Genomic DNA, 24,425 nt, shown 5'->3' on the forward strand with positions numbered 1-24,425 from the left:
AGTTCTATAGCTAGGTTTTCATATTTTGTGATTTTTTTCCGTTTCAGTTTTGCCGTCAATGTCCGTTTGAGTCAATGGCTGTCAATAATAATAATATTATACCGTTGGTGGATATGTTTCAAGAAGACCATTTTTAAGGGTCAGTTGTTGGTGAATAATTTTAGCAGCTTGATTGTGGCGGCCTAATATCTATTTTCGACTTTAAGTTGAAAGCAGTATTTTTCATAATTTCGTATCCTTATTACTCTTCTTATCTTAAATGGCCATAAAGAAACCCTCAAACTCTAGCCAGCTCCAAACCGTGCTAACGAAGACGATTTGTCAAAATTATCCGGTTGACTGTTTGAGAACTTGCCATGAGGGCTTGCTCCATCCATGCAGCACTTTTTGATTTATGTTAAATTCGAGACCACTGTTTTTTTTTTTAAATGTTTTACATTCCCGTTCAAATATAGGTTCTTTTAATTTTGGTATCATTAAATATTTAAAATTTATTGCAATAAATATGTAAAGTCTGCCCAACCAATCTGTAGCTAAGCGGTATCGGTGCGGGGAATGTGGTTGTAGACTAGACCCGCCTCATTTCATTCATGAAATGGCCAGTGACGTGCGAAATTTTATAAACCGATTACACAGATTTGAATGTATTAAATATTAAAAAATATGATTTGGTTTTAATTTTAAAATAGGTATTTGTAGGTAAGATATTAATTTGGAAATTAAGGTCTTCTAAAATATTTTATTTGTAAATATGTAATAAAAAAATGACAGACAAGATTAGGGAAGTTTGAGATAAAAGTAAAGTAAAGAAAACACAAAATTTGTAATACACCTACTTAGTTTATTCACTTAAAATAAGAGTGCCGTACTCGATGCCTGGATATCGCGAGGGAAAGAGCACGGCAGATAATCGGAATTATGCTGTTTAAACATTGAATTTACTACATAATATGTATAATTTAAATTATTATTTAAATAAGTATAATCAATTTGTACCTGTTGAAGATAACCACTCCAGTAACAGTCTCACTCTGCCAGCATTTTTTAAACGTACGGTCATTGTCTATCCAAGTTTCATCTAAATAGACAATATTGCGACCTTCGGCTCGGTGTTTTTTTATTTCTCTTAGGTATTTATACCTTAAAGATGTTATTTTTGGAAATTTTTTTTCTTCTGGCAATTTTTGCAACAGCTTTCTGCTAGTAGGCACAACTTTAAACCCATATAAATTCGATTTATTAGGTGTTTAACTATTTGAAAATGAAAGTTGTCGTCTTGTTCCACCTTCGTCATTCGCGGTCTTTTTTTGCCGGGACTAGAAAGCATTTTGTTGGGGTCCGTCCGCATTCTTTCTTCATCTTCTTTGTGAATTTTTTTTACCATTGAAATGCTTACGCCAGTATATTGAGATACTCTTTCAAGTTTGCGCTTTACTGGTAGATTAACGAAGTTATTAGTAGCTTCTTCATTGCAAACCCTAAGAATTTGTACAAGAAGTATATAATCCTGATATTCGATTTTTTTTAGTCGTCGTTCCAATTCATATTACTTATATTTATAGACATTTTATATTCAAAATAACCAACATTAACTTTAAATCTTTTTTGTTTGTAAAGCAATCGAGCTTGGTTTTATTTTATTGAATATGATTTTTATTTATTACAACATTAGGTACATAATTTTTGAAATTTAGTGTCGCATAAATTATAATTTTATTTTAATGTTTTTTTTTCATAACTGTGCTTAGGCTTTATAACTCTCTTATTATCATTTTACTTACCTATAAATCTTCGCAATCACTTCCCTTGCCTGGCTATGAATAAAGTTATTCATTTTAACGTAAATAACACAAAAACTGTTAAAAATTATGAACTTTAACAACAAAGAAACAAATAACACAAAACAACAACAAAACAGCAACAACAATAATAGCAAATAAACTAAACTATGCTACACTACTCAAAAGTCATAGGTCAGAAATTAAGTAGGTACCTAAAAATACAGCAATAAAAACAGTTTAATAGCTCAAAAGTATTAACATACGCCGCCGCCACTGAATCCGCAAGAACTCGATATTATTACGAAAATTACACAAAACCTGGTAGGATGCGATCCAATAAGATAGAGAAAGACAGAGAGCTGCATAAAAATAATAAATTAATGGCCACGATGTCATCAACCAATCACTTGTCCCCAAACAGCGAGATGCTTCCGCGAAAGCACGACGTTGCCGGCTTTGTAAGTTTTATTAGGAATTTCGGATAAATGTTAGTCAATATTGGATTTTATAATATGCAAAACATTAGCAAATAGAACTAAAAAATATGGTTTAAACTGCATTACATTATTTATTATCTTTTTTATGATTAAATAGCTTAATTTTACCATTATATTTACTTTTTATTCAATACTATTTCATTTTTGCAGTAAGACGTGACAACGCTTCAAAATTTCGCCCGCATTCTTTTCGTAGACACAGATCCGATGGTCAAACTGTATATGACAAAATCCTTTTGTATTTGTATTTGATAGATGTTCAATATTCCCCGACCACCTTTTTTATGAGATCAAATTTTGACAAAAATATCACCCATAGGAATCTTGTGTATTAAAGAGTACTGGATGACATTAATTGAATTAGAATACTTGCATATAGGAGAATTTGTATTAGTGGCTTTTTCAAATAGACATCATATGGGAAAATTTACAGCTACATATTATATACGAGGTGTGTTTAGAAAATATCGGGAATATGTAAGTTTCGTGAGTTTGGGCAGTTCAACTGTCAAATTTTTTTTTGAAATGTTAATACATATGTCTCTAAAAAAATAATTTAGAATTTGTATCAAATTTTGCGTAAAAAATGAAATAAAGTATAATGTCAACTGTGTGACATACAGGGTGTCATTGAAATGGTGTAAAAAAATTCGGGGGGTGATAGTACTCCTAAAAATTTTAAAAAAAGTTCCTATAACTATAGGGTGGAAAATGCATATTAAGGGAGTTAGGGGCACTGAAAGGGTAAATTTAAAAAACGGTTTTTTGAAATTGTAGGCTTAAAAAACGAGATAAAATTTCGAAAAAAAATCTTCTGCCATAAATTTTGACCCAAAATCAAATGGTGATACTAAAAAATAATTTGGAAAATCGGAAAGGGTAGTTTTTGCAAGGGTAGGGGGTTAATTCGTGAATAACTTTTTTTAGGTTATTTTCTTCGCAACGTGGGTTCATTTTTTAAAAACTACATACTTTTTCCTACAAAAAAGGTACTCTTGTTGCACATCGCCCAGAACGATGGTTTTAGAGAAAATTGAAGGCAAAAAGTTTGCTCTGATGGGCTGCTAACTGGTTAAACAACATAAACTTATGAAAGTTATGGGGTTTCAAAAGTAAACAAGTAGTTATTAAATAATTAATTGAAAAATCTAAATTTCATGATTTTTAAAACATCGTATTGCTTTAAAAAAAACGAAATAAACCAATTACCAAAATTCCTTATTAAATGCATACTTATTTGATTCATTAGCCTAGTTTACACCGCGAGTACCAAATATTCAATACGCGGACCCAATCCCCTATTCTCAAACTCAACGTGCGCGAGTTGACAAGTTTACACGTAAATTATTCCAAATTGTGACTTAATAGGTTTGAGAATATGTAGAGGTTTTAGTCCGCGTACTGAATATTTGGTGCTCGCGGGGTAAACGTAGCTATTGAAGGTATGCGGTCTTATCACTTTATTTATTTTGCATGTACGCAAAAGAAATGTTCTGGTTCATAAATATTTTTGTCAGTTGATTGTTGTTGAAGTGTGCGTAAACGTAAAATTTCACAAATTATGGAATACCCTGTGTGTGAACTGGCAGATATGCATTTTATTTATGGAAGAGCAAACGGAAACGGTCTTTTGGCTAAGCGCTTGTATGTCCAAAAATATCCAAATCGCAGGGCACCTTCTCACCGGATATTTGCGAGAATTCATCAGCGCCTAAGAGACACAGGTTCATTTGGACATAGAAACCAAGACCGTGGCCGTAACTTGATGGTACGTACACCTGATGTTGAGGAGCGCATTTTAGCACATGTAGAGGAAGATCCGGGGATATCTGTAAGAAGAATTGCAGCGCGGGAAAACGTGAGTCGCCATTTTGTGTGGATGACTCTTAAGACTCAACTCCTGCATCCGTATCACATCCAAAGGGTACAAGCTCTTGCTCCGGCAGACTATCCCGCTCGAGTCATCTTCTGTCGTTGGTTATTAAGAAAACAGGTACAAGAACCCCTTTTTTTGGTAAATATTTTATGCACGGATGAAGCTGGGTTTACAAGAAATGGAATTTTCAATTACCATAATACACATCACTGGTCCGATGAGAACCCTCATGCTGTTGTGGAAAGTCGACACCAAATTCGATTCTCAGTTAATGTTTGGGCGGGAATTCTTGGCGATAGACTTATTGGACCATTTTTTCTACCCCCGAGGTTAATTTGACACCTTTTGAAAAGTCGCTTGTTATTTATAATAATAAACATTTTAGGCTAAATGGTCAAAGTTACCTTAATTTTCTAATACATGATCTACCAGCACTTTTGGAGGAAGTTCCCATAGCACAGAGGCAGATCACGTATTTTATGCATGATGGTGCACCAGCTCATTTTCCGCTAGCGGTGAGGAATCATTTAAACCAAGTTTTTGAGAGGCGTTGGATAGGACGTGGTGGTCCACAAGCTTGGCCAGCAAGATCACCAGATCTTAATCCATTAGATTTCTACTTCTGGGGCCACTTGAAAACTTTGGTTTACTCAGTGCCGATTAATACTGAAGAGCAACTACGTCAACGCATTATCGACTGTTCCAATCAAATTCGTACAACCCCAGGGATATTCCACAGGGTACGCAGATCATGGAGAAGAAAAGCAGATGTCTGCATTGAAATGAATGGTGGTCACTTTGAACATTTACTATGAATGAATTAAGAAATGCATTATTTTAATAAGGAATTTTGGTAATTGGTTTATTTCGTTTTTTACAGCAATAAGATGTTTTAAAAATCATAAAATTTAGATTTTTCAATTAATTATTTAATAACTACGTGTTTACTTTTGAAACCCCATAACTTTCATAGGTTTATGTTGTTTAACCAGTTAGCAACCCATCAGAGCAAACTTTTTACCTTCAATTTTCTCGAAAACCATCGTTCTGGGCGATGTGCAACAAGAGTACCTTTTTTGTAGGAAAAAGCATGTAGTTTTTAAAAAATGAACCCACGTTGCGAAAAAAATAACCTAAAAAAAGTTATTCACGAATTAACCCCCTACCCTTGCAAAAACTACCCTTTCCGATTTTCCAAAATATTTTTCAGTATCACCATTTGATTTTGGGTCAAAATTTATGGCAGAGGATTTTTTTTCGAAATTTTATCTCGTTTTTTAAGCCTACAATTTCAAAAAACCGTTTTTTAAATTTACCCTTTCAGTGCCCCTAACTCCCTTAATATGCATTTTCCGCCCTATAGTTATAGGAACTTTTTTTAAAATTTTTAGGAGTACTATCACCCCCCGAATTTTTTTACACCATTTCAATGACACCCTGTATAACTAATGGTATAATCGTTTGCAAGATAGCTGTAAAGACCTTGAACCGAGGAAAACGTAGAAAAAGTGAAAGAAATGGCTATAAACGATCGCCGTATCACAATCGGAGAGGTCGCTGATGATGTTGGAATATCGATTGGCTTATGCCATTTTATTTTATTTTCTTCTTCTCCAAAAAACGAAAATTCCCGTTATTTTCTGAACACACCACGTATGTTAAAAATACATATTCAATATCTTAAACTCAATACGTATAAAATTTATTACAAAGCATTTTCTATTATTTTAAACAAATACCAAATATAAATCAAATCGAAATAATAACAAAGAACTGTGATTCTTGGGATATATGAACTAAGGTACCTGCAGGTAATAAGGCCTGTCGGGTAATAAGACCTATATATTCAAAAAAACCGCTTTAAATTAATAGCAAATCGATTGCGTTGGGTCTGCGTCTCCTATTGGTCCATTTACAAACGACATTCGAACGGACTACCCGCGTTCCTCGCTTTCGGGCGTCAGTAAGTTCCAACAACTTGTGTCGACGGGTCGCCGCGTGTGGTATTATAAGGATACAAAGAACAAAAACGTAAGTATTTTTAGTATTTATAATTGTATTTTTAATTTATAACTGCAGATATTTTGGTTAGACTTTATATTTTGTGATTTCAATAGTTTATTAGATTAAATTTAGCCGACATAAATTTACATAATATTTCGTCATGGATGGGTAATAAGGCCTATTATAATAAGCTATAGGCCATATTATCCTCATGCCAACCGTTTTAGCTAAGAAAGGGGTAAAAAGTGTTCACTTTCAATCGTCAGAGCATGCAGAGAGTGTGACAATTGCAGGATGTCAATGCCCTTGGAATACCAATACCTCCTATGATTATTTTTAAAGGAAAGTGGCTAAAGCCTGAATTACATGATAATTTGCCACCAGGAACTCTAGTGGAAAAATCAAGTAAAGGCTACATGACTAACGAACTTTTTAAAGAATTCCTCAAGCACTTAGCCCGATACAAAAGTCCAGGAAGGTGTCATCTTGATTTGTCAATTGTTGATGTTGGAAACTCACTTGATATAGATCTCTACTGTTTGCCATCGAATACAACACATGAGCTTCAACCCCTCGACAAATCTGTATATCGTTCATTTGAGCATCATTGGGATAATGAGGTATTATTATTCTTGGAACAGAATCCTAACAAAAAGCTGACCAAATCACGTTTTAACATCATACTTTCAAATGTTTGGTCTAAATGCATGACACATAGTAATATTATAAACGGTTTTAAGGTTACTGGTCTGTTTCCATTAAATCCCGAGCCAATTCCAGAAACAGCATTTGCTCCTTCAATTCTCTCAGACGTAACGGCACCGGATGATACCAACAAAGAAAATAGGCGTCCACCTGAATCTCCTCAACCTGGTCCGTCTGGAATGGCATCCAACAAGTCTGGCAAATTTTCCTATTCCAATGTTTACTCTTCTGACTCGGATTCGACTGATGATCATATCCCTCTTGCTGAATTAAAGAGACGAACAACAAAAGTCACTTCTTTTAATGACCTTTTGCCCACACCAGTAAAAACTAATGAAAAACCTAAAAAAAATCGAAAAAAAGCTCTAAACTACAAAGGAATTCCAGTCACTAAAGATGTTTTTATCGAGGAGAATAAAAGTCGTGCCAAATTGAATAAAGATATTGAAAGCTCCAGGGAAAAGTTAAGTACCGAATGGTATTGCCATGGATGTGAGGAAGACAGGCAGGCCGATATGAGGCAGTGCAGCAAATGTCTTAAATGGTACCATGAGGAATGTGTTGGCTTAACAGTCAATGACATGGATGATTTTGAGTGTCCCGATGGCTGCTAAACTTCGCCCAATTAACGAGTTGTGCCATTTTTATGTATAGGCTTTATTAAACCTCCATCGGATAATAAGGCCGATTTGCGTTATTTTTCTTAATATTTATTTTTTATTTTCTAGTTTTTTTAGAGATTATTTTTTTATGTTTGTTAAAATTAATATAACCTTATAAGCACTTTGGTGTATTAAACTAAATATTAACATTAAAGTCTTTCACTTTATTCAATTTTTTTCTTAGCTAGGCCTTATTCCCCTCAAGTACCGTATAAATTAAACATTTCAAGAAAAACAGTTATTTTATTATAAACGAAACTCGAAAAACAAAATTTCAATCAAATCGGAACAACGAAAAAGTTTGTGTCAAGTTATGCTTAAAGTTAATATGCATGAAATTTATTAGAAAGCATTTTTTATTATCTTAAACAAATACCAAATATAAATCAAATCGAAACAATAAAATAAGAGTGTGGATCTTGTAATATTGGACCCAATAAATTAAAGTTTGCGTCACGTGATCTCAAATCTTCAATTTAGGTAGAAGGCAATTTTTATTACCTTAAATAAAAAAAAAAATAAAAATCACACCGAAATAATATCTAAATATTTGGTGAATATTGGGAAATTATCACCATAAGTTGAAGATTTCACAGAAAATAGTAATTTTATTCTAAACGAAACTCCAAGAACAAATTTCTATCAACCTGGAATAACGAAAAAGTGTGTGTCTTTGGAAGAGAATTAAATATAACAATATAAGCGGGTGACTTTAATGTACACTTTCAGATAAATGACAATAGGGATGCTTCTTTGTCTGATACTTTCTGGTTAGTTATGGTCTGTATTTTCTGTTTAATGCTGCATCTAGACGGGGCGTTTGCTTGAATAATATTTTTGTTAGCTCTTCAGCTAAATATTTAAAACAATGACGATCAGCAGGTTGTACTTTTCATTACTTATGACCGATAGTATAATTCGAATCAAAAAAGTTTGTAGGCTAATATTACAACAGGGTCTATATGATTTCCATAATATTATTTCAGGTACATCTTGACAATAATTTATATCTGAGCCAAATGTTTAGTTGAAGACAAGTTTATCAGACTTCTAAGTATTTTGGATATCTGCTTTGTGTTTTTCTATAAAACAGTATGTTGTGAGATGGGATCAATCTAATAATACTTATTGATTTACTGATGAGTTAAAATAATTGCATGAACAGCTTAAGCTTCTGAAATTAGTGAGAAGACAATATGCAGATATTTTTCCTCAAAATGTCAAAACTCAATTCTCAATTCAACAAAACTCAACTCTAGAAAGAAATATAACAAAATAACATTTTTGTTCCATTAACTAAATTGATAAGCTTTGAATGATGTTTTTCAATTTGCTTAAAAGTGGATCTCGTTATTCCTTTGCTTAAAAAGACATATTGTGATAATCCTGGAAATTACCCACCTATATCTCTATTGTCAATTGTGTCCAAGATTTTAGAAAAATGTCTAGCCGAGCAGATTGAGGGATTCTTTGAAGAAAACAAGCTGTTCTGTAATAACTGTAAATTTGGTTTCGATACAAGAATGGTTCTTGGTTTCTTAGATCTGGTATCGGATATTGTTTGGGCTTTTCATATTTTCCAATATGATACAGTTCTTTCCTACGAATTAAGCAAAGCTTTTGAGTCGATCAAGTACCTAACTCATAAAATCCTATTTGGCAAAAGCCACTCTGTGAGGTTCGCAGGAGTGGGCGTGCCTCAGGAATCATTCTGGGGACCATACTATTTTAATATACATTAATGATCTACCACGTATTGGTAAGAAAACAAAATTTACCCTCCTTGCTGATGACACCACAGTGTCCTTTCTGTCTGACATTGTATGATACTTTGGAGGGTTCCTTGGGGGTGCAGAGAAGAATGGGGAGCTGGTTTTGCAGCCATCGTCTTGTGATGAATGCTGATAAGATCCTTAAGATCGTATTCCCAATGAGGGATCTAAATTCCTTGGGGTCACTCTAGACCAACATTTACATTGGGGTCACATCACATCGATGAGCTGGTTGCCAAGCCTAATAAAATAAATTTGCTAGAAAAGGTCAGTGATAGGATGTCTGGATCAGTTCTAAGAACTGCGCCTACTTTGCTGTTTGTCACCAACATGGGTGTTCTGGACTGGAGAGCATAATGCCAAGCGTGTACTTGCTATTCAAAGGAAAGTGATAGGAGTACTGACAGGTCTCACTTACAGGGAGGACTGTAAAACGGCATTTAAATATCTTGGCATTCTCACGCTGCCTAAGTGTACGTTTTGGAAAACCTTCTTTATGATAAACGTAATGTTCACTTATTTATGGCTTACCAAGACATACATAACTATAACACTCGACATAAAGCAGACTTGGTACCTCTCTACCGATCGGGATTTTGGTTTTTTCAACGTTCGTCCATTTAAAATAAAATGTTTATCTCTAAATAATTTTAAAAAATATATTAGCATTTGAGATTTATTAAGTTATTATAAGTAATTATTAAGTTATATTAGCATTAACAAAATTTTATTAGCAAATTCATTTAAGGAATTTTTAATATGTCGTTTTCACTCCTAAATGGAATATTTACCTTCTGGACTCAGGAAAAAAAGTTCAAAAGCTCAAACGAAGTCAAAAAGTTGCTTGTTTCGAGAGCTTTTTTATGATATACAAAAATATTAAAACAAAACTATTTTATTTTACTTTCTTGTTTTCACTTTAAGTAAACTGAATTATCTCTGCTATTGTAACTTTTATTTAAATTATTTGTAGTTCCTAGTAGACAAATTTTATTCTGTGCGAGAGATATTTATTTTTACTCTTGTTTTACTGTTTTTGTTTAAATTATTTTATTAAAAAGTTCTTAACTAAAGTTTTGTTTCTATACTTTATGTTTTCATTTGTTTCAGAATGTTTTTTAGTTATGTCTATGATATTAATATAAGATATGGTATAGACATACTACCTTAAACTTGTTTAGATCAAATAAATGATTTGTTAAAATGAGGTTTGATGGATATATTTTTTGTGTGCTCGTTCCACCGTTCAAAACAATAAAGCATATTATGACTATTAAAAAAACATACCGGTCTTTTTCCCGAAACTTGAGCAATGCTACTCTCAAACTTCAAGAGTTTTTTTTGGAAATCTTCAGATCCCCTGCTGCCCTTTTTAGCAACGATCTCCTGAGGCGTCTCAAAATCAGTTTGGGTTTGGCACGTTTTCACCGGTCCTCTAGTTTTAAAACAGTCAATGCATTTTTGATTTGTGTTAACTTTTTTGTTAATTTGGCAACTACTGGAAGGAGTGTGAGAATGTTCTACGAAATTCTTAGGAAGACTTGAGGACAGCTCCGCCTCGAATTGCGATGATATGTTTTTGGGAAGACTCTGTGAGTGTGGCATATAGTATTTGGCCTAAAATAAATTAAGATTGGCATAATTGGTATACTAATGTAAAAAATCTTACTTCAGATATTAACTGCTTTCTTTTATCTTCAAAAAGTACTTCTAAAGGTGCACTCTTGCAATCACTCTCGTTCGATAAGACACTTTCTAAACTATTACAGTAACTTTTAGTAGGACCAGTGTAGTAATCATAATCTAAATTATTTTCGTCAGACAGGATGCTTTCTTGGCTGCCATGTGCCGAGTAATTTTGATTTAGGAAGAAAGACTCACTCTTAGGAATTTCTTCTAAAAAATAATTTATTATTTAAATCAAATTTTTTGTTCCATATTATACTTACCTATATATTCCTCTTGATACCGGTATATTTCATTATTAGAAACGCATCTTCTAGGTGGAACAGTTTTTTTACTTCTTTTCGTGGAATACGAGAAGAAATTGTAATCCTCCAAAGAATCTGAACTAAAATTTGAATCCTCGTCATCGCCAGTTTTTTGATCAGCGTTTTCTTCTGGCTTCATGTTTTTATCGCAAAAATCTTTGTCAATTTGATCATATTGCCTGCTGAAATCTTGACTAAACTTCTCGATATCGCTGCAGATTTGTTTGAAGCCTTCGTCGGTCGATTTTGAATCGAAATCCAAAAAATAACTAAAATTATTTTGAATCTTTATAGGTAAAGCAAAGAAGCATCTAAAAGAGAATTACTAGAAAATAAATCAATTAGTATTGCCACAATCAACAATTTTATTTTTTAAAGAGAAGTTATATTTTCCAACATTTACTCTTTCATTGCCAAATTAATCCACACTTACTCATTCAACTATCTCAGATTCCCCTATAAACATTAAAACAGCATTATGATGAAATAATTTCTTCTAACCATTACTTTTGTCCCATTTTAGTTGTAATTGCATTTAAGAGCATACCTCCGTTACCATGAGATAGAACTTTGCAGTTTTCATTCATAATATATTATGAAAAAGTGTATTCGAGACCCCTGGCCACGCACAAGGCACTTTCAATACATTTTTTTTAATAGTAGAAAGTCTTATTAACATTCTGTACTATTTATCATCCAATTGTTATATTAAAATTGTATTCAAGAGCCCTTATGCGTGGCTAGACACCTCACATCACTAATAATACCCTAACCGGTAATATATTTTTTTAGTACAATTTACCAAAAAGTAAAAGTTCTTTTATGTTTTTGTATTTAAAGTAAATGGCGTTCTTCTTAAAATAATCTAACTACGCCCCATCTTTCCGTGGCCTAAGCATGGCATTTGACTGATTCCCGTGTGGTTCTGCTGAACAAATAGATGAGGTACAAACTTATATATCCACTAGAATTTAAATCTACAGGCGCCAGAGTGTGCTTTTGAGTTGCCTAATTTACATAAATTATTTTTACACTTTTCGCAGTATGTGATGCAAATTTCCATTATACTGTTAAGTGCTGAGCGGTGACTTGCAGTCAATAAACTGTCCCACGGCCAACAATAATTGCCATATCGTTTTCTCAAGTCAGTTTTTAGGAGTCAATATGGATCCTGGAGTTCGTTGAAATGTTCACATCGATACAATCTGTACAAGACTAAACTCTAACGCATTTCTCTTGCGGCGTTTAGCAATCGGTGGGTACACAGAGAGGCCTCTTTTGCCTTATGTCATTCGATGTGTGTAAGTGGTGGATGTCCGGCCATATAGAGAAGATTCTACTAGAGCTTTTCTAGATGTGAATTCGGAATTTATTTTTGAACACCTACTCTATATCTTCATCTCGTTTTATTTTTCTGAATCAACATACCCATAATACTAGATTAAGAAATCGTCAATCGGAGATCGATAATTTATTAGGCAAACTATCAGTCACATCACCGATTTCCTTTTACCATAACTACACACCACAGCCTTTCAAATCAATGGATATAGGCACACGATCGATATGGTGAGTATCCCTTTAGTATCCAAGATAGGATAGTACTAACCACCACACTCCTCAGTGAAGAAACTGTGGACCAAAGAAAAAAAGAAAACCGATGAAGGTATTAAAAGCTTCACTGAGAAGAGGATGGCATCAAATATTTGGTTGTCAATGCAATTGATTGGGTGTCTAGGTCGTGGCGGAGAACAGTGCTATTGCCAGCACAAGGGTAAATCCCTCACTAATATACAAATATAGGAAGTTCATTGATGTGAAGTTAGACGTTTTGGGTAAAAGATTGATATTAAAAGCATTGGGAATTTACAAATACTTTCTGGCAACGCCCTTAAGGAAGAAAACTATAATAAAACTCATCTCCTAGATTATAGAAGTTTAGCTTCCGCAACAGAATCTTATTGAGTCTTGCTGGACTGTTTCTGATGTACCACCCTATATATTGCTTGGCGCGAATACAAAAATTACCCTTAAACCTTTTCATTATCTCAGAAACAAAAGAAGTTAGCTTATTTTTGTATGTGGCATTAAAAATTGTTTGAAAGGTGATGAAATCTGCAAGGTTTTATCTTTAATATTAAGGGAGATATCCTGCAATTATCACCAAAATAAGAGAAAGCTTAAAATGTAATGGAATTCCCTGCCATTTAAGAGGAAAACGACATATTTTTTAAATTTTCTCCGTATTTTTCGAGGAATTAAAAAAAGACGATCGGGAAATTTAATCAATGACATTGACAATTATAAGTAAAACCTTAAGTTAAAAAAAGAGAATGACAATGATTTGCCGTACGAAATATACATACATCAACATGAATCAGAAAATCAGAAAGTTAAAGAGAGAACGATAATACTTCCGCCATTCTCTATTTGGGTGGAGCTCTAGTGAGTAAAGAGGCAACTAGGAGAAACGCCATCGTTCATTTTTAAATTAGTGACTAGATCTATTATTGCATTGATTTCCGCCCTCAAGACCTGCGTTGGTCAGATGTGTATATCGTAACTAAGCTCATTTTATTTTAAAAAATACGTGGACAGTCAAACAATAGGCCGTTTTCTCTCTTAAATGGTAAACCCTGTAACCCGCCTCATTAATTTTTCAACTAAATGTTTAAGGCTCTTAATTTCTCCTCTAGCTATAAATAAATAAAAACAATCATAATTTAAAAAAATATAATGCATATTAAAAGAAAATTCTGTCCTACCTGAAACTCTGTCTCTGTTGCGCCTCCTGATGTTTCTTCTGCTCTACGTAATCAGCAAATTGTCTCTCTTCACTCACGGGACTCACCGGGAGACTCTTATGCATTTTATATTTCGTCAAAGTCTTATCGAGCTTCAACTTCCTCGGTCTGATAAACTCGCTTAAACTTTTTTCGGGACTTTTAGTCGCCTGCTCCAAGCAATCGCGGAACTGCTGGCTTTCCGGATCGAACGGGGACGAGGAAGTTAACGACGACAAATTTAAAAATTGCGAAATTTTCGACGCGTTTTTGGAACTTTCGAAAATCTGATTTAGATTCGAGGTGTTCTTCTCGATATCGATCATGTAGCAGCCGCACAACTGTAAATTTATCGGTGTGCTTTTGCTAACAGGCACTTCCGAACCGGACGTACTGCATACGTTGCATGTTGCGTCAACTCTAGTAGCGGTGTTAGTTGAGGTGTTAGTAGAACAACAATCTACGGGCTCTGCTAGGGTTTGTAGTGGATGGGAAAAAGTGGTCGGAACAGATACATAAATTATTAGTTGTTAATTGGAGACCAAACACCAACAAAACGTTGCTAGTGGCATATTCTTGGTAATAATTTTAAAATTTTTTATTAGATTACAGCAATTCACCTTCCTTACTACTCAGCAAGAAATAAAAGTAAATGCAGTAAGTTTGGTCTGTACAAATGAGAAACGGTCTTACAGCACACCCAAAAATTGTTATATTACCCTAAGGATTTTTTCGCTATCAAGAAACTGTTGGAAACAAATACGATGTTGTGTTTCTACGTGTTAAATGCTTGCTTGCTTGTTATGTTAATGCATTCTCTGTGCGACCTATCTATCTTTATTTGTTTTCTGGATGGCAGAAAGAGGAAGGGTTCTTTTTTCTTGGTTGTGGGTCGGAAAAGGTTTACGGAGAGGAAGAAAAAGACTTTGTCTCGTTGTACCGTGAAATGAGATCGTTTTGACTGCGAGACGGGACCAAGTTTCCGGCCCCGCACTCTAAGAAACAATTGACTATTAACTCGGTTTTATATACACTCACGTGTATCGCGGGACCGAGTCACAGTGGATAGCTAATAATAAGAAGAAAGCCAATATATTCACACTACATCTAATAAAAATCTCTAAAATTCACCAAGACCTATCAGATGGATGGAAACCAGACAAAGTCTAAACCAAAGAATAAATTAAAATAATTGCCATTGCTGTTTTTAATGGTTGCTCATTTGTATAAAGTTGGAAATCTTGGAAAAAAAAACGGTCAATAGTCAATTAGACAAGGTCTAAATCATGTCGACGTTTCGATTTTTCTTTTAAAGAAAGCGTTCTCAAAAAGAGAAAACTGGGTGTCCAAAATTATTTGGTATTGTATGATTTCCGAGATACAGAGGATAATGTAAAAACTGCCAAAAATATTTAATTTCATGAAAAATGTATAGCGGTGATCTTGGACTTTGCAAAGGCTTTTGACACTGCACCCTATAACTTCTAGATACATTGTCTAGGAATGGATTTGGCATAATGTTAATATTTATCGAACATTTTATGACTCATAGGCAACAAATAAAACAAATGTATGGCTTATTAAGTGATCCCTTGGACATTAGAGTCTTACCATGCAACTGTTGGATATCTCAAAACTAATAATTTCTCAAAAAATGCATAACATTACCAAATATACCTTCCTGTATCTAAGAGTTAAAATCTCCATACTAGCTATACCAGCAAGAAAGCTACCAGAACTTAACATAAAAAAACAATCCGAAATTCATCTGTTGGATCCACATTCCTGGAATATTTCAAAAACCAATAAGTTCTTAAAAAATTCATAGAACCACTAAATTCGATCTTTCTTTACCCAACACTTTTAAAATCCCCTGCCTAGCTATAGCAAGAAAGTTATAGCAAATTGTGATAAAAAACAATCTGAGGTTCATCTGACAGATCAAAATTCCTGGGATATCTCAAAAAATTCATAGAATCACTAAATTAACTCTTGACCTTTCCTTATCTAACAACTCTGAAACCTCAGTTGTTATACCATCAAGAAAGTTACAGCAAATTTTCAACAGCAAGATAATTTCAGAAAATTTTCATAAGAAACAATTTAAGGTTCATCTGCCGAATGATTGGTATGGTTCATCTGAGATATCTTAAAAACTGACATGTTCTTTAAAAATAATAGAACCACTAAATGTACCATTGACCTTTCTTTACCCAACAGTTTTGAAATCTCCTTCCTAGCTTAACAGGAAGAAAGTTACAGCAAGTTTTCTTAAACAATCGTGAGATTAATCTGACAAGTTCAAATTTTTAAGTTACCTCGAAAACTGATTCTCAAAAAATTCATAAAACCATTAAATGTACCCTAGACCTTTCTTTATCTAATAGCTTTAAAATCATCTTCCCAGCTATAACAGCAAGAAATTAATATCAAATTTTCTTAAGAACCATCTGATATTAATCTGCCGGGTCCAAATTTCTAAGATATCTTAAAAACTGATAATTTCTAAAAAAATTCACAGATCCACTAAACAAACCCTTGACCTTAATTTTACCTTGCTTTGGAAGCTTTGAAATCAGCTGCGGAGCAACAGAATGTTATTGTAGATACAAATCTAAAATTAAGTAACTGAAGATGATCTCATGGAGCTCGAAATGTTGACATAATATATACATTGATTATTTAACTAATTACTCTACTGATCAAAATCCAACAACCTTACTAAATATAAAACCTAAACTTAAGTACGAGTGTTTTTTGAATATAATATGTATTCAGTTCCTACATATATACTTAACTACCGCAACTTCTACGAAAAACATCATCTTTTGTCTCAAGATTTTTAGTTTCAACAGTACTACTGAAAATTGTAACCAAGAATCTGCACTGCATTATCATCCTCAAAAACAAAAAAGCCACAGGAAAATGCGACATTTACCTTGTTTCCTGGACCATTTGTCCTTCTCGGGAATGTGGCTGAGGTCGTGAATCGACTGACTGTATCTTAAAGGACTGGAATGGCCGACCTAAAATTGGTTTTATAACGCTTAATAAAATTCTACTGATAATAATTCCACAATTACAATATATCTTATTTTAATCGCTAATATAAGTTAAGTAATTAAAATAAAACCATCAATTAAAAAAAAATCTTACACTTTCTAGTTTTTTCTTAGTTTCAGCTATCCTTTTGCTTAGTTCTTGTCGTTTCTTTAAAGCTTCAGGATCGTTTCGTTTCACTGAGCTACTGTTACCATCCGCACGATTTCCACTATTCGTGAGAAATTTGGAGGAAAAAGATGATTTGTTGCCTAGAAAAAAATATTTTAAAAACTAATTAAATCCCACTTAAAATTACATTTCTTTTGAATAGTAAAATTACTATATGATATTTGTTTATTTTTTTTACTCAGGAAAGATTATATAAACCCGAATCAATACAGTTTATTTTTATTTTTTTCGATATTTAATGAATTTAGGAAATATAGCAATATATACAGGGTGATTTATGACCAAAGTTGTCTTAGACGTATATGGAAAATTAAGCATAATATATTAATTATTCCGCAAACTTGTTTTCTATGAGGTTAAAATTCTATGAAACCCACTATTCCTTAATATCTGAGGAATATTGACGATATGAATAAGTACTGATTTTCTAGCAAACGCACTAAAACTTAAAGGCCGTTGAAGAAAACTTGAACGCTTGAAGGCCAGGTACATAACACCTGTAATTGGCATAAGTGACAGTTTTGTAGCTAGTCGTTCTGCTGTGCTAAATCTTGTAACGTTTTTTGGCTTTTTAGTCAGTTCCCTGGAGGAAAGAATTTCCATCACCAAATGTTGCTATACAGTTACTAAAATGTTATAATATAAAGAAACACAATGTTATAATACAGACAGAAGTGTTGATAGATTCTTGCAATAGTGGATTTAATCGTATTTAATTCAGGATTAATTTAAATCAAATTGTTCAAATTCAAGGTTATTATTCTAGAGAGATTCCTGTGCTATCTGGGGCCGTATTTTTGAAACCATAATATCTCGAATGGGTATATACCATTCGAATTTCAAAGTTCGTGTGCGATTCTGCCACTTGTCTTTTGATTTTAAACTAGCTTTGTATTTTTTTTTAAATTTGTGAGTTGGTTAAGTATTTTCGTAGTCTTTTTTTGTTGTTTATTGACAAAAAAAAATAACAATAATCAAATGGCAAGATTAAACAATCTTGTGCAAAGAAACGTCGTCGAAAGGAATAGGATGTACTCTTCATTTCTTGACCCATTTGAAATGTATTCAGATGCTCAATTTAATAAATTATATAGATTAAGCAAGACTATTATGATAGAATTGATGTACTCTTTATGTGCTCCAGAGACTGTGTAATCTATCCGCTACTTTTATCCACACGGCTTGTGCAGTTTTAGCCGAAAAATTTTGGGTGAATTTGCCCGACTTTAATTCCGGGTGCTCTTCCATAAATGAAATTAGTTCATTTAAAAAAAAAAGTCAATTTGCAAAAACCCAAGAAACGCATGAAAAAACCTCAAAATTCCCTGATGTTTTTAGACTTAAATTTTAGGTTAGGTTAAAAATCTATCCCGGTTGACACGGCCTCCAATAGCACTCGACTTTGCTACGTTGCCACTACATTTCATGTTCGCATGCGAATGAAATTTCGAATGCTGTTCAAAAATGCACTTTTTAATTCTTGTGCGAATTTTGCCGCTCGACTTTATTCGCATTCGAAGATTCTCGCATGGGTTCAAAAATACGGCCCCTGGTGTGTCAAAAAGGCGATCTTTTTTATACTTCACTAAGCGTGGATCACGGCTATATCTCTGGAACTGTCAATCTGATATCATTGTATTTTTTTTGTGACATTGTAAAAGTGGTCAAGAGAAACTGGAAATAATTTTTGAGTCCGAAATTTGGCCACTAGTGGGCGTAATTAAAAGGCCAATAATTCAAATGTAATTTTTTCCGGAAAATGTCAGCTTAACCTTTTTTTTCAACATAATTAGAAACCTTAAACATCATTTTCGTCAAAGACTCATTGTCGTATGGATTTTCATCAGGTAGGGAAAGGTAGTGAAAGTTTAATTGTTTAAATAGCTATAACTTTCTTTTGCACCTCCCTTCGCAGTTTATCTAGACATCAGACAAATCTAAATTACTTAAAAGGTTTAATCAAGAGATGTTTTAGTGATTTTCAGAGCACTGACTCCATTCGGCTGCTTTAGGGTTCCCTTGCGTACTCACTTGGAATATGGTTCATGTATTGTTTCTTAAAATATCCATATTCCGAATATTGCGAGTTCAGCATAAATTCCTTAGACATATAGCATACAGGATAAATCTTTCTGGGCTTGTAATTATTATTTTATAATATTGGGTTTTTGGTGTGTTGAACAAATAAATAAAGAGTTTTTCTTAGGTATTTCCTATCTTTAAATTGAAATAAAATTTAAAAGATCCATCGAAGCCATTAGGTGGTATGGTACTTGCTAAAATAGCCTGACTAACTTTTTTAAACTATGCCTATGATATTTCTATTAGATTCAAATCACTTTAAATCTGTTAGGCGACGATAAATTAATATTTGGTCAACGTTTCAGTGTCACAGTGAAAATTTATTATTAATTTAGCAGAGCGCTTTTGGCTGTTCTTTTTAACATAATTTAAACACAAATATGGAACGGTATTAACGTCTTCCCCCTTTCTTAAATACAGTACGTCGTTTTACATTAAGTGGTGTGTTATTTCTGAAAATGTTTTTTCCACTATGCGGAAGTCCTATGCATAACTGACAATTAGCACTTATGGATGACTCATACTCCAAAGGCGCTCTGCTAAGCTAATAATAAATACTCTGCACTCAATATATTTGCTTTGATTGTTTAATACTATTCTTCGAGTAGCACAGCCACTTCCCTCTTTTTTTTCTTCTAAAAAGTCATCCTGTTAAAAAATCTCTTTTTCTCTCTACAGTCTTTTACCTAATTTTTATTTACTACTAATGTACTTACTTGGCGTATGATGTTCCGTTTCAGTCCCTGACATACTTTCAAAAGTTGATTGAAGGTACCTCTCCCTGTTGACGATTTGATCTAGTGACTCTGAACTGACTGAAAACAGTGACATAGGATTTCTATCCGTGGCGTCACCCGAAGGCGTTGAGGCCTATAAAATATCAATTAATTTATTAAAACTTATCGTTTATTCATAATATGTATTTAAACTCATTAATATATGGTGTCCAGTACAGAATCAAAGAATTTATCGCGGTAAGTACAAGCAGTTATTTTCGATTAGAGTCGTTAGCGCGATTATAATTCTATTTTATTTTGAACACGTCGTGTAAAAAGTCAAGAGAAACCTGAGAAAATGCTAAATACTAACTCTCCTTGAATTAAAAAAACATACTATGAAATAAAAATGGTATCAGATGAATAGCGTTTAAACAAATATCAGATATGCATCTGCTATAGTTGTTATAGACTTAAGGGTGCGACAAGTATACAGCGAGCGGCGGGAACACCACACGACATCTCAGGATACAACTAAAAGGTGGCGAATGTTTCGGAACAATGGTCTACCTAATATATAAGAAGCCCTCGTTTCTAGAAGGGCTTCAGGGTTCACACATTGATCCCATTTTATTTAACCTTTTTAACATTTACAATTTGTTTTTCAATTTCTTGCTTTTTTCCGACGGCCTTAAGAGTTTGGGCACTAACTCTTGAGGCCGTCCTGAGCTCTTGGCACTTGGAGTTGGTGTCTCGTAGTCAGTACCAATGGATTGGAACTTCAAGTTGAAAAATATTTGTGCATTTCATTTAGTCGCTGGTTAAATTTATCTATGATACTATATTACTGCTCCTACATACATTCATACATTCTTCCGCATTTTTATGTGTCTACTCAAATATAAAGGCTTTACGTTTACTATATTGCAGTATCCGTTACGATTGAATCAATTCATTCTTTATTCCCGTAGTTTCTCTTGAATTTATTGTAAAAAATATAAATTAGTTAGTTTCTTTCGTCAGTCAAATATAACTTTGTAAGTAAGTTGTATTTTTATTATCTGAAATAAAATGTAATATTATTTTAAAGCATTATGTTAAGGCATTATTAGTGTATTATTCAAATTATTATTTTATTAGTTAACTGTAAGACTATATTACCATTATTGTGATATTTACATTTAAAAAAAGTGACCAAATAATCATTAATTCATATTATGATGATTAAAACACAATATTAAAGTAATAAATTTAAAAATGATTTATACTTGGTCTCTTAAGAAACTTAAACGCGGTCTCTTGAAGTCAACATTTCTGTATCTGTGTACTTCCTCAATGATATTGCCCTTAGTACATCTCTGGGTCAGCGAGATCAATGTAGAACAGTCAGACTGGCTCAAAAATATGTACTATTAGTTAATATAGAGATATTGATAACCAGTACAATTTAAATTATATTCAACGACGTATTCAAGGGATATACAGAGTGTTACAAAAGTTCAGCCGGCTACTTCGGGGGCCTAACATACACGTTATGTTAAGACCGAAGTTTAATTCGGCAAAACAACGACAAACAAGCGTTTGAAGAAAATCTGTAATGGCTATGAAATTTTAATAGTTAATTAGAAAAAAAAAGCGGCCACGAAAACTAAATTTAAACTTATAAGAGTCGGCAGGGTTTGTTATTTGACAGGTGTCAACGTTGTTACCAGTAAATTGTATCGCTGTTTCGTAAATTTTAAATACAGACAGTCATGTTTTGGCTCGTCGGTTCTGGTGGTATTATTTTTTTGTTTTGATTTGTTTTGACCCTACATCATATCGAAGCAATCTGATAGTTTGCTCGAGTATTCGATAAATTTAAATAACAGTTCGAGTTTTGACTGTTTTTATTGTTCCTGCTTTACTGAACATAAAATTTATTAGGTTACAAGATTTTATGTTTATAAAATTGCTTAAAATTAAAAAAGGAAAATTTGAAAAGAAATAATGTGATTTTTGAGGGTAAAGTATCTGAAGCGGAGAAAATGTTTCTTTTTTTGCTAGATATTCTTAATAAGCGAAATGAGGAACTTACCATTAAAATTACCATCCTGATCGGTAAGGACAAGCATGAACCTACTGCTAATCTAAATGGATTGAATTCTCTAAATAAAGGCTTAATAATCAACCTAAACATATTTGAGGAAAAGTTCTAACACAAGAAGCTTAACACAGATTCGCTAAAAAATTATATTACAGACTTAACAACCATAAATAAAGAAATGCTTTGCTGCATCAAAGTCCTTGCGGTCGAAAAAAAATTATTTGTCAGAAATTGTTAACCTAAAAAATTCGGTCGCCTTTCACCTCAAATGCTTCATCAGAAGCCTCATCCTGAATTAAATTTAAAAAATAAAATTGTTATTCTGAGTGACAATTTTGCAAAAGAAGTTTAACAAAAGAACTGATAAACTCTAAAATTGTTTTAATATCTAAACCATTTTGTAAATTTAAGGATTTAGTTATTCTGATTCGTTTATTAATAATTTAATTATGTAATTATTTTAGCTGGTTTAAATGACAGTTCTTTTCGAATGTCTGATATAACTCTCTTAACTAATAAGTGTTTTGGTTGTCTGCAGTTTTTCAATTTGTTTACCAATTTGATTGTCTGCAGTTTTTCCACTCTTCCCAATTCTTTTAACTACCATTATACTCGCACAAGTAATATACTGTTAATCAAAAAATAACATCGGTGGTTGAAAACCTGAAAAGATTCAATTAATATTGAATTTCTTGATTTGTCTAATACATTTAAATTTAGAGATTTCTTAAGTTCAATATATTTTCTTAATAAGAAGAGCTTGGGTAGACTGCGAAAATTTATTAGAGATAGTGTGCTAAACTTCTGTACTTCGAGAGTTACTAACTCAGTTTACGTAAACTCTGGTGTTATTAGCACTCCTCTGATATAACTCTCTTTGGTTATCAAGTTTCGGGAATTTGTTGTTCACATAATACTAGTACGAACAATAATTTTTTATAGATACAGCCTTGGACAACACTAAATTTAATAGGATAATACTGTCGGTTCTCTAGATATTTTACTTTTCACTGAACACTGCTTTTTTAGAGAAACCATGCTCTTTAACAATTATACTGCAGGAAATATGTTTACATGGTAGCACCTTAATTTGGGTCAAAAATATTATTCAACAATGTATTAATATAACTGAAAAGATTTATTTATCGCCTATACAAAAATAATTTTAGAGTTCTTTGAACTGCTTTTGCTTTTATTTCCAGTTAGTAGTAGATTCCCATGAACTGAATTCTTTAAAAAACCTTTTCGTCTTTCTTAATTTACATATGCTTGTTACACAATCCACAAGAATTACATCTTACTCATAAACACTAATAGATACTTTTTGTATAAATTTTAACTCAGAACAGGTTTGTGATATACTTCTAATTTCCTCTGGATTATCTGATTAAGAGACAATTTAAGCCAGGATAAAATCATTCTAAAGTAAAGCCACCGACAAAAACTAAAGTTCGCAGATTTTCCATAATTTAGTCAATAATAAACACTAGACAATGATGTACAGTTCCCTTGATTTTTCAATTCATATTGTCTTAAATATTTTTAATTTTTCCCAGTTTTAAGAGTTCCCCACTTCAAAAAATTAAAGGTAAAATTAAAAAACTTTCGATTACTCTTGGTCTAAAAACATCGTCAATAAATCTACATGCCTTGAGAAAATTTACAACTAATCCATGTTTCCACTATTACTATAATGTATATAAAAAATGTATAGCTAAATTATAAGAAGGGCCAAGAAACATCACTACGAGTTTTGATTGAAAATAGCGCGCAATAAATCCAAGGAAAATTGGAGTATTATTAATGAACTTAGAGGTAATGGAAGGAAACTAAACAATATCCAATTGACGCAGATATGTTTCATCATACTGCCAACTAGATCCCCAAAATTTTACTCAACGTATTTCTGTCAAAAATTCCTTTTACTTCACTCAGACAGATGTACATGAGGTTATGTGTTTTTTATACACTTAAGAATAAACACATTTATGGGTTTGATGGATCTTCTGTGAAGAGTCTTTAAAGTCTGCCAGATCAAGCTCTCGCCTCTCTTGAATTTGCAATTAATGTTTCTTTTTAAAGAGCTACATTTCCGAATAACCTTAAAGTATCTATTTTTACCATGATCATAGACATATGGGTTAAGCAAAGAATGATGAACTTCCTCACTTCAGCACAGCATTTTAAGCAGATGCCAGTTTGGCTTTTGAAAGAATGTAAGCCTAAATGAGGCAATGTT

The 24,425-nt window shown here is 33.0% G+C and overlaps 1 protein-coding gene across 6 annotated transcripts in view; it reads right to left on the bottom strand.

Moving 5' to 3' along the window:
* LOC126738571 (uncharacterized) overlaps positions 1–24,425 on the bottom strand; it is a 263,439-nt gene that overhangs the window by 34,362 nt on the left and 204,652 nt on the right. For 5 of the 6 annotated variants that reach the window (XM_050443967.1, XM_050443962.1, XM_050443965.1 and 2 more), the window contains 8 exons: positions 21,369–21,491; positions 20,101–20,254; positions 17,228–17,382; positions 17,010–17,097; positions 14,054–14,540; positions 11,247–11,557; positions 10,967–11,193; positions 10,585–10,914 (listed from right to left, as the gene is read on the bottom strand). In XM_050443967.1, coding sequence (XP_050299924.1) covers positions 10,585–10,914; positions 10,967–11,193; positions 11,247–11,557; positions 14,054–14,540; positions 17,010–17,097; positions 17,228–17,382; positions 20,101–20,254; positions 21,369–21,491 — 1,875 coding nt within the window. The remainder of the gene's footprint in view (positions 1–10,584; positions 10,915–10,966; positions 11,194–11,246; positions 11,558–14,053; positions 14,541–17,009; positions 17,098–17,227; positions 17,383–20,100; positions 20,255–21,368; positions 21,492–24,425) is intronic. The other variant, XM_050443968.1, reaches the window with a different exon arrangement.

Source organism: Anthonomus grandis, chromosome 7 (genome assembly GCF_022605725.1).
Source record: "Anthonomus grandis grandis chromosome 7, icAntGran1.3, whole genome shotgun sequence".
Classification (NCBI taxonomy): Eukaryota; Metazoa; Arthropoda; class Insecta; order Coleoptera; family Curculionidae; genus Anthonomus; species Anthonomus grandis.